The sequence below is a fragment of the Mus caroli genome, chromosome 15 (genome assembly GCF_900094665.2).
Source record: "Mus caroli chromosome 15, CAROLI_EIJ_v1.1, whole genome shotgun sequence".
NCBI lineage: Eukaryota > Metazoa > Chordata > Mammalia > Rodentia > Muridae > Mus > Mus caroli.
Window position 1 is genome coordinate 51,956,654 of NC_034584.1, and position 11,605 is coordinate 51,968,258.

An 11,605-nucleotide genomic window follows, 5' to 3' on the forward strand; every position below is an offset into this window, starting at 1 on the left:
ACAGCAGCATGGAAGTGTAAGCCGAATAAACCCTTTCCTCCCCAACTTGCTTCTTGGTCATGATGTTTGTGCAGGAATAGAAACCCTGACTAAGACAAAGCCAGTGACGTTCTTCATAAACTAGTTGAGGCAGTTTAGCAGGTCTTAGGTCACTCTGGTACCGTCTGCCTTAAGCTGACCTGCACCAGAGGCAACTGGCTCACGTCTTGCTGGCTTCCATAGGTAAATAATGCAAACAAAGGCACACTGCTTATTCTGATTTGATCTCCTCACTCCAAATTTCTTATAGCCCAGGCTGGCCTAGAACTGGGGAATCTCCCTGCCTTAGCTCCCAACTGGAGAGTGATTGCAGGGATGTGTCCAAAATAGGATATATGCTGTTTTGTCGTTTTACTTTACTTTAAAAGCCTCTCATCCACTCTCTTTAGTGCATGTCGGTGTACTTGATCTTGTGTGTGCAGTGCAGTGGCACTCATGGGGCGGGGGCCGAAGGACAACTTGCATTTGGTTCTCTTCTTCATGACGGTTCTGGGGATCAAACTCAGATTGTCAGTCATGGTGGCAAGCCCTTTTTTCTGCTGAACCATCTTGGTGACCCTGCATCAATTTTCAAAATGCACATGGAACGATAATTCAATTTAGACTGTTTATGTTGTCAGCAAACAGGTAGAGTAGTTTACAGGGTTTGGCTTTGCTTTGCTTTACAAACAGCGATAACCCATGCACATACCTTTGTGTGATCATTGTGTGGGACAGACACATTGGGGAGCACTGGGAAGATCGGCTAACTCTGAGGAGTGTCCGTTTTTCTGGGAACCCATCCTGGGTCCTCTGTAGGAGCAGCTCGCACTCTGAATGGCCGGGTCATCTCTCCAGCCCCCACTTAGATTAAAAGTTTGGCAGAAATGCGTGAGTCAGGGCTCTCTAGAGGAACAGAGCTGATAGAGTGAATATGAACACATATGTGTGCATAGGTAGGTATACACACACATACTGAGAAAGGGGATTCAGTAGAGTAGCTCACAGACTTGTGGTCCATCTAGTCCAGTAATAGCTGTCTGCCAATGGGAAGTCCAAGTTTCCAGTAGCTGTTCAGTCCAGGAGGTGAGGCTGGGTGTCTCAGCTGGTCTTCAGTATCCTCCAGAATCCTGAGAAAGTCGGCTTTGATGCTAGTGAAGGAATGGACTTGCCAGCAAATAAGCGAAGAAAACAAGTTTCCTTTTTCAACGTCCTTTATATGTGCTGTCAGCAGAAGGTAGGGCCCAGAGGACAGGTAGATCTTCCTAGCTCAAAAGATCCTGATTAAAATGCTGTACATCCTGATGTAAACGTGTCAAGTAAGGCATAGGACAGTGTCTATGTAACACCACCATTTGGGGGGGGGGGGGACTGGGGTGTTTTGTGGGGAGGGGCAGGGTCTCACTCTGTAGCCCTAGCTTGCCTAGAACTCGCTGTGTAGACCAGGCCGACCTTGAACTCCCAGAGATCTGCTTGTCTCTGCTCCTCCATTGTTGGGATCAAAGGTGTACACTGCCATACCCAGCGCTCCTAAAGAGACGAGCTGTGTGCTGAGGATGAGAGAGAGCCTCCACCAAGTCTGAGTCATCTCCTCAGACATACTTGAATCATGCTGTTGCTTTCTGGTCTTTTTTTCCTTCCAGAACCCTCTCTGCATTAGCTCACTGGTCTGCAATCTTCAGTGACACACCATACCTTCCACTCTTGGCATTTCCGTTTGTGAAGTTATTCCAGAACAATCAGCTCATCTGTTTTGAAGTTGTGGCTACTCTCATAGGTAAGTACGTCAGGACCACACCTTTGCTACGCACGCTTAGGGAATCTAGACTTTTTTTTTTTCTTAGTAGGTCAAGTAGTATGAAAGAGTCACATTTAGAGCAAAAAGTGGATAGGGCAGTCACTTATAGGGAAACCTTTACAAGAAAATGCGGAGAGTTGAATTTCTTAGACAATATTGTTCTGGGCTGGGTCTATCAGAAAGAATTCAATCTTGTACCTACTGGGGCTTGGTTGCTTTTCATGGAACTGCTGCAGGGTTGAGCACTTGGCAAGCAATGCCTGCTGTCAGTGCCTGACATTCAGTGCCTGCCAGTCACTGTCTGCTGTCCAGTGCCTGCCATTCAGTGCCTGCTGTCCAGTGTCTGCTGTCAGTGCCTGCTGTCCAGTGCCTGCCATTCAGTGCCTGCTGTCAGTGTTTGCTGTCAGTGCCTGCCGTTCAGTGCCTGCTGTCAGTGCCTGCCATTTGTGCCCAGGTGCTGGCTGCTGCCCTCATGCCCCTCTGTGACTCACAGAACTGAACAGTTTGTATGGCACACTGTCCTCAGTTCACTCTTGTTGCCTCCTTTTTCCTTCATCACTACCCTGTGCAGTAGCCATGGCTGTCCTCTACAGATGAGACCGAGGCACATAGTTCTAAGGCTAGGTTAAGACAGTGTGCTCTTGAGTCACTCACTGTGACTCACTCTAACAACAGCAGTTTAAAGAAGTTGAAATCTTTGCCAGATTTTACCTCTGGCCTAATTACTAGCTCAAGTCTAACTGTCCAGTAATAAATGAAGTAATAGCTCTCATAAACTATATAATACTCTGCTAATGAAACTTCTGTTGCTAATTTGAGATAGGAGGTCGTAACGTTGAGGAATCTAGCTTTCCCTGTTCCTGTGATAAGTTCCTTTGGTTACTTTAGTAACTAAGGAAAAACGTTTGACTTCCCGCTACATCATGAGAGGAGAGTCACAGCAGCAGAGCGTGAGGCAGCCAGTCACACTGCATTGTAGGCAGGCAGACAACAGGAAGCATGCATTAGTGCCAATGCATCCTGTGCTTTTTCTTTTATTCCACCTAGGGCTCCGTCTGTGGAATGGAGCGCCACTTACTTGGCAAATTGACAAATTCTCTTTATTCCTTAGCAGGGCAGTGGTTGGATATGTGTCAATAAAAGCATGTATGTACACATACACACACACACACACACACACACACACACTTCCTAATCCAACATACTGGACGTTCTGGTTCCTGATGACTTCTGTTTTGCTGTCTTTGACTAACAAAGGGATTGTCTTAGCAAAGGCTATGTGTTGTGGTTTATCCTATAGTCAACTTGACCGGACTTAAAGTCATCGAGACAAACTGCTGGGCCTCTCTGTGAGGACATTTCCAGGAAAGGTTTAAATGAGGTGAGAAGAGCCACCTTCAGTGTGAGTTTTAGAACCTCATGTTCTAGCAGTTAAGCAGTTACATGATCTCATCTTTATTCACAAGCATATTGAGAAGGGGGAAAATAAAAAGAATTAACCGAGTCTGATGGTATAGGTCTGTGATCCCAGCTAGCCCAGAGGCTGAGGCAGATAGACCACAGGTTCAGCACATGCCTTAAAACCTACAACTAAATAAACAAATAATGAATAAATAGGCTAGGAGGTAGCTTAGGGCTAGGGCAGTGGCTAGCACGTACGACCCTTATGTCCGACCCACAGTACTAAAGATAAAAAGCCCCAACATTACAACATTAGGTAAGCTGACATAGGTGGATCAGGAATTTAAGACTAGTGTGGGAATATGAATATATACATATAAACAGGCACATTATGACTGTAGAAATTCCGTCTATAGTAGTAAAAGTATTTAAAGACAGATTTTCTGATTTTTTTCCCTCTGTAGTCAATTGGTGTCAACATTGGTTTGAGTACTTTCCTAATCCTCCTATCAACATTCTTAGCATGATAGAAAATGTCTTGGCATTTCATGACAAGGAGCTGCTGCAGCACTTCATAGATCGTGATATAACTTCCCAGGTAAGAACAGAAGGGCTACAGAGGAACATTTATTTTGAGAGCTAAGGTTGATTCTGGAATGGATAAAACACTCTTTCCCCAATAAATAATAAAAATTTTAATTTATTGTGTGCATGTGGGAATGTGTGCGTGTGCACATGTGTGTGCGTGTGCATATATCTGTGGGCCTGTGTGCAGGGCTTAAACTCAAGTCATCCCCTTGTTGGCAGACAGCTGGGTTGCTGAGCTGTCCTGCTGCCCACATTGTGTATTTTTAACGATTTGCCATTCTTTATTAAGGTGCCCTCCTGAAAGTCGACCTGCAGCGAGAGGCCAAATAGGAGCCGAGGCTGTAGTTCAGAGGAGCCCTTGCTTCGTGTGCATTCAGCCTGGTTTAGTCTCTAGCCTGTGGGGACGCAGAAGTGTTGCCTAAATTAATGTAGTGCTTTTAGTAATATAATTGCTGCATAACTTAAATTGGCCATGAGCGCTTTGACTCTTACTTAGAATACTGGAACGGTGTCCGTCATTTCTTGCCTGCTTTAGGTGTATGCCTGGCCTCTCCTGGAAACGCTGTTCTCAGAAGTGCTGACGAGAGAGGAGTGGCTCCGCCTCTTCGATAACATCTTCTCCAATCACCCTTCCTTCCTCCTGATGACGGTGGTGGCCTACAGCACCTGCTCCAGAGCGCCTTTGCTCAACTGTACTCTTAAGAATGACTTTGAGGTAAACACCCTCTCATCCATAAGAGAAGGTTCTCGATGCTGCATGTATCGTCAGTGGCGGCATGCTTGCCTAGCTCACACGAGGGTTCCAGCGCACTGCTCGCCAAAACACATCCCACACAAGACGTTCTGCAGTCTTGGGTGTTCACACTGAGCAGCTCATTCCTTGGCCGAGCACCTGCTTGTACTGGGTATTGGTGCTACATGGTAGGGATAGAATAGATAGCAAGGGACCACATCGCTGACCTTGCGTAGATTCTTGGCAAGCAGGTTGTTATAACTGCTCTTTGTTTATCTTTCCCTTTGTAAAGAGCATTGAGCACTCGTTGCTGCTGTTTGAATGGTCTCATCAGTGGCCCCTCTGGTCTGTGAGTGGCTGGCATGTGTGTAGACTAGTAAGTACTTAGAGTCCCACTGGGCTTGGCCGCTTTCGTGTTTCTGAGACAGTGTCTTGTCATGACCTTATAGCCCAGAGGGAGACTTCAAACTCCCTCTGTTACACAGGCCAGCATGAGGCTCAGGGCAGGCCTTTCTGCCTTTGCCTCCCAAGTGTTGGAGTTACAGATGTGCGACCTGTGAAGTCAGCCTGAGGAAAACTGAGGCAGGAGGATCACAAGTTTGAGGCTAGTCTGGGCTTTGTAGCAAATTCCAGGCTTGTGTAAACTGTTACAGAATACAAAAAAAAAAAAAAAAAAAAAAAAAAAAAAAAAGCAAACAAGCCCTGTAACTGAACCCCCACAGGGCGTCTCCTTCCTCGCTGTGATCCTGGGACTCCGGCTCCATAGCGCAGGCCTCAACTTAGCTAGTGTTTTCCCATAACGTCCTCTCGGGCAGTTGTCTGCTTCCCTTCCCTAGCATGTGTGTCTCCATGTCTCATGGTCCTCATTTTTACTGCTCCGTCTGGGTAGTGGCCTTTGCTGGGTAAGCCTTGATGTGAACGTCAAGTTTTCTTACAGTATTTTTTTCACCATCGGAATAACCTGGACATAAATGTTGTAATTCGAGAAGTTTATCGTCTCATGGAGAGCACGCCTGCTGATATCCACCCAAAGAGCATGCTGGATGCTTTCGTTGCACTGACGAAAGGGCAATACCCTATATTTAATCAATATCCAAAGTTCATTGTGGACTACCAGACACGGGAATGGGAAAGGATAAGGAACGATGAACTGGACTTCTTGAGAGAGAGGTAATCAGAGAATAATCGTTCTTCCAAGAGTGAGACATTAGAAACAGGAAAGGTTGTGTCTTCAGATTGTCTTATTTATGTGTATGTATATGTGCCTGCATGGGCTTGTATGCACTATGTGTGTGCAGGTGTCCAGAGAAGCTGGAAGGTATCGGGTAGGTCGTCTGGCATTACACGTAGTTATTAGCTGCCAGAAATGGTGCTAAGAATGGAACCAAGCCCTCTGCAAGAAGAGCACATGATGTTAACCTCAGAGCCTTTCCTCCAACCCCAAGCACATGTTTTTATGAGATACAACTTTGAATTATACAGTACATGTATCAAATCCAAATTTGAAGGACAGAGATGTCTTCAAAGATGGCTAATTTCTCCTATGTCTGGAAATAAAACCACATACTGAACTTGCACCAGGTTCTAGATTTTGTATCTTGGTTGTTTTGAACTAAATTACTTTACTGTCTTGTTTACATTTTCATAATAGTAAATATTGTATCTACTTAAGGCAGACAGTTGAAAATATGCAAGCTGAAGTGGATGAGCAGAGAGCTAAGGACGAGGCATGGTACCAGAAGCAAGAGCTGCTCCGCAGAGCTGAGGAGACAAGAAGAGAGCTACTTCTTCAAGAAGAGGAGAAGATGGCCCAGCAGAGACAAAGGTGTGGTCCTCATGGCCCAGCAAAGACATAGGTGCAGTCCCCATGGCCCAGCAGGGACACAGGTGCAGTCCCCATGGCCCAGCAGAAACACAGGAACCATTAACATGGCCCAGCAGAGACACATGTGTAGTCCCAATGGCACAGCAGGGACACAGGTATAGTCTACTGCTGTGGAAATCCTAGAATGGAAGTCAGATAAGTTCCATTTCCTTTTCATATTTAAACACTGTATAAAGTTATCCAGCATAATTTCCATTAAGCAAATATATGAATTAATAAAAAGCATATATACCACTGAAAAAAATCTTCCATGTAGTAAAGTTAATTCTAAAGGAACGTTGAATATCATCCCTTAGCTAGAATTTTCAGAAGTAATATGAGCTCTAATATTTTTTAAAACATTTAGAAATATTCATTCTAAACCAGGCATAATGCATGCCTGTAGTCCTAATAGCCTGGGCTGGTAGGCTCTTAAAGCTAATCTGGGTTTCAGCGTAGACGTCTAGACCAGCCTCGGCTAGAGGGTAAGACTTGGTCTTTATTTTAAAAAAATCATTTTATGGTAGGCAGAAATGCTTTGTAATAAGAGGATTGGAAAACCACTTCTGGTGCAATGTGGTTTTTAAAATTATGCTTTAAACGTAACTCTGACCCAACAAACTGAAACATAAATCATTCCTCCTTGTGCATTTAGAGCTTTGGCAGTGCCAGGTGTGTTGTCTGCTTTTAATCCCCCCACTTAGGAAGCAGAGGCATGTGGAATGTGGAACTCTGAGTTCGAGGACAGCCAGGTTTACACAGTGAGACCCTGTCTCAAAGCAAACAAACAAACAAGATCTTTGACAAGAGCCTGGAGAGATGACTCTGTGGTCAAGAGCATTTGCTGCTCTCCTAGAGGACCTGGGCTTGGATCCCAGCACCCACCCACAAGGCAGTTAACAGCCATCTCTAACTCCAGTTCCTAGGGGTCTAAGACTTCTTATGACTTCTAAGGCACCGGGCATGCACATGGTGAACATTCATACATACATACATACATACAGGCAAACACTCATACATACAATCAATAAAGTTTTAAGAATTTGAACCTTGGCACAGGAGGAGCTCTCTTGCCCCAGCTTCTCTAGTACTAAGGGAAACGTCAGTTCCCCCTGAGGCAACAGTGTGAGAGCCTCCACATTCAGCCTAGGAAACTGTCTTCTCTCCATGTTTTGATTCTGGACACTTATTGATTCTTATTTCTATGCACAGTTTAAAGCAATTCTAGAACTAATGGTGTCCACTAAAACTGGAAGGGACTTGGGTACCATGTGTGATGCCACTGCATGGTCACCCTCCTCCTGTTGAAGAGTATCCCTTGTATTGGAATGTTCTGACAGCGATGGGTGGGCTGCAGCTTGGTTCAGTGTTCCTACCTTGCATGCAGGAGGCCCTGGATTCCATCCCAGCACTGGGAAAGTAGCTGACAGGTAGACTGTTGGAAGTCAAGTCTGAAAGGGTGTGGCCAATTCCGATGACCACCACCTCCTTGAGTAAGGACTTCGTTTATGTATTGTAAACACAGCTGTGTTGAAGTGGATACAATGAATCCAAACAGCACAGGCCACTCAGTAAAAAAAAAAAGAAATCAAAGGTGTGTTGGAGAGCGCTTGATACAGTTTGTTTTTCAGGCTAGCTGCTGTGAAAAGAGACCTGGAGATAAAGGAAATACACTTACAGGACGCAGCAAGGAGACGGTTGCTGAAGCTTCAGCAAGATCAACGGGAAATGGAGCTACGCAGGCTGGAGGATGAAATTGAGAGAAAGGTTCGTCGGCTTTAATCTTAATCTTCATTCTCATTTAACAAACACCTTCAGGTTAAGTAAGATGCTAGTGTCCATGGTGAACACTAAACGGCTCCCTTAGTTTTATGGACTTAAACAGGCACCTAGTCTTAGACCAAGAAAAGTAGTCAATTTAACGTCTGTTTCTCTAGAAATAAAAGTGTGTCAGGGAAATAGACTTCTCTATTTTAAACATCCACATGTGCTCAATAGAAAGACAATTTCCAGCATAGAACATCTGGAGTTAGAGAGCTGGCCCTTCCGCGCCTCCGCATTTCTAAAGCTGAGGTGTCTGCGCTTGCCGGTGCCTTAAGTAGTTTTTATCTTGAATGTACAACATAGTACCATCTGTAAAACAGTCACTACACGTAACCCAGACACCCAGTGCAAAGGATTAAATTAGCCATGGCACACAAAAACAGAAGGCAAATGGAAGTTTACCTTAACATAAGAAAACTTAAAAGATAGTTACTCCTCCACCCGTAGAAACATACAAAAAGACTATGTAATTAACCGTTTCCTACAACTAAAATCCAGGTTACTCTGAAGAAGACGTGCTTCCAGATCAACCCTGACCGTTCTAAGCAGCCAGCGCTCCTTTGCCTTTACAATTTGTTTTTTACCCAACAGTCACGCATAGCTGGTGGCTGCCATGCAGTGTGTGGTTGGGATAATAATCCTTGTGTGTTGTGAATATTTTCAGCTGGTCTTTACCTATTGCCTATTAGAAATGTCCATAGTGTTATATCTTGATTTTAGAATTATTTAGAAGGCAGGTGGTTGTGACCCTCCAAGCCTACAGTGTTTGCTATCTGGTGCTCAGTAGAAAAGGTTTCCAGCCCAGAGCCTGTCAGACTCTGGAAACAGACTCTAAGGTTGAGTTAGGGAGCACGCTTACCTCTGTCCAGAAGGCAGGCTGTTGTCCCGACACCATTTGTTGAGTATTGGCGAAGTCCCTTGCTAACTGAGGGTTGCTGCTGCTTGGACAGGTCTGTAGAGCCCATCTTCTCCCTTGCTTTGTTTGTCCACAATGAGTCCAGTAGCTGGGAGCTTCTCACCTCATTGCCACTCATTGTTCTTCCTCTTTCTTTATCTCAGTATTCTCAAATACTTATATTCCCAACAGAGAATTTTATTTTTCTGAATCTTCTCTCTCATCTAATTGAAATTCTCATTAGTATATTAAATTTATGCATTAATTTTGAAAGCTTAAAATCTAGTTTTGATAAAATACTAAATTTTAACTCTTGTAAAGGATTTAATTTAATACTCTTGCTTTGTTTAAGGCTAATTAATTTTAATTGGCTTTTATAAGCTACAATTCTTTTAAATTACCTCAATAGTGAATCAAGTTAATAGCCTTGTATTCTTAACAAAAAGTGTGTGTTTTTTCCCAAAAGTGATCCCTGTGCAGAACTCAGGTGTCTTTATCCCAGATCCTCTTGACATACAGTAAGGCATCCTGATTCTTCTCAGTAGCAGTAGAGAGGCCCCTGCATAGCCCAGACTGCCCCAGCTCCAGCAGGGACATGTGCACGTGACTGTAGACATTGCTCACAAACTCGTGATCTTTTTTTATAGCTGCTTATCTCTGAAAATTCATAATCAAGTTAGCTCTGTTCCTGGATCCCCAACAGAGTGGGGTGGTGTGCCCAGCTTCACCTTCCCCTCTGTGCCCCCAGGACTCTGGCTGCAGCCTTCCCCTCTGTGCCCCCAGGACTCTGGCTGCAGCCTTCCCCTCTGTGCCCCCAGGACTCTGGCTGCAGCCTTCCCCTCTGTGCCCCCAGGACTCTGGCTGCAGCCTTCCCCTCTGTGCCCCCAGGACTCTGGCTGCAGCCTTCCCCTCTGTGCCCCCAGGACTCTGACTGCATACTCAGACCTCACCTTAGCTACTTTTTCCCCATAGCTTCCCCATAGTCGGTTACAGACCATTTATTTTACCCCTTGAATCTGAGTCTGCGTCCTACCGTGCCCTTATTTTACGGCCTCTTCCCTTACAAGTAGTTCCTAGTGCGCTGTCTGTCAACAGTGGAAATGCTCGGTAGTGACTAAGGCACTGACTCAGTCCTTCAGTGCTTGCCAGAAGAATCAATGAGGATGGATAATTGATCGTAGTTTTGTTTTCCAAATCCACATATTTTACTTGATTCCCACCCCTGAAACACCTGGGTCTGTAGGCAGCCAGAGGCTTGGGAAGATTCTGTGGGGAGTGCCTCATCCCGCCCATCTTAGAGCCATGGGGACAGCGAGCTCCCGGTAAACACTCCACACAGAGAGCAGACTGACAATCAGCTCACAGGGAACTTCAACGTAGAAGCTTCATTTTTAATTAAACATGCTATTTTCATAAGAATAAACATTGTTTGTCTCCAGCCCAACTTTCAGTTGCCTGGTTTTCTGGAGCTGGGAGCTGGTTACTGTAACGGGGACAAGCTGCCACCTGCTCATCTGTCTGTCTCCATGGGCATATGGCGGTTGTGCCTGCTGTTTAAAAAAACATAAGCTTAACCCAGCTTAGCCTTGGATTCCAAAAGAGCACTGCTGTGTTGCCAGTTAGTCAGTTTCCAACCCAGTTCCTGCTTGTTGTGTTGGTAGTGCTCTGTGGGTGTCGGGTTACAAGATCACTGCCCCTATTAAAGATTATGCTGTGAGGTATTCGGGTCCTGACAGTCTGTGCTTCGTCCATAGGTACAAATGAGAGATCAAGAAATCGCTGCCACAGCCAAAGACCTGGAAATAAGGCAGCTGGAACTCGAAGCACAAAAGCGACTTTATGAGAAGGTAGAAAGCAGCTCTCTCTGAAGGGAGGAAAGCGCTGCCCTTCAGCCCCTGGACTGACCTGTGGACAAGGCTGGACCCCCTTGTGGTTTCTAGTATTCGTTCTCTTTATCCTTTACGCAGAATATCGTGTAACTTAGCAAATGGCAGAATGCATATGTGTAATGCTTCGACTCCTGGTTCCCCAACAGTGTGGCCACATTTCCGTGGTACCAGATTGAGCCCAAGTTTTGCCTCAAGATCTCATTCTTGCTGTTTGCTAAGCTCCCCTGTGTTTGTGTGACAGTGATTGAAAACACCCCTTCCCACCTGCTCAGTGTCAGACTCCAGAAGCCTCCCAAACCTGAAGTGCTGAGTGCTGAGTGCTCACATAGGGAGATTCCCTGAACCTTTGGGGTTGAAGGAGCACAAAGCAAGAAATGGGAGCTGCTTTAACTTAGAATTATCTAGAGTTAAGTCAGCAGACGTAGAGTTAGGGTATATATTTTATCATTGAAAAGAGCTGTTAATGCAAGTTTTTATTTGAGAAAAACATTTTGTTACTGTCTTAGTCAGGGTTTCTATTCCTGCACAAACATCATGACCAAGAAGCAAGTTGGGGAGGAAAGGGTTTATTCGGCTTACACTTCCATACTGCTGT

General features: G+C 45.1%; 1 protein-coding gene across 5 annotated transcripts in view; it reads left to right on the plus strand.

Annotated features, from left to right (window-relative positions):
• The window catches only part of Tbc1d31 (TBC1 domain family member 31), a 63,852-nt gene that overhangs the window by 39,318 nt on the left and 12,929 nt on the right, over window positions 1-11,605 (plus strand). For all 5 annotated transcript variants that reach the window (XM_021184042.1, XM_029469733.1, XM_021184041.2 and 2 more), the window contains 7 exons: window positions 1,662-1,795; window positions 3,682-3,815; window positions 4,341-4,520; window positions 5,476-5,708; window positions 6,211-6,363; window positions 8,034-8,169; window positions 10,876-10,968. In XM_021184042.1, coding sequence (XP_021039701.1) covers window positions 1,662-1,795; window positions 3,682-3,815; window positions 4,341-4,520; window positions 5,476-5,708; window positions 6,211-6,363; window positions 8,034-8,169; window positions 10,876-10,968 — 1,063 coding nt within the window. The remainder of the gene's footprint in view (window positions 1-1,661; window positions 1,796-3,681; window positions 3,816-4,340; window positions 4,521-5,475; window positions 5,709-6,210; window positions 6,364-8,033; window positions 8,170-10,875; window positions 10,969-11,605) is intronic.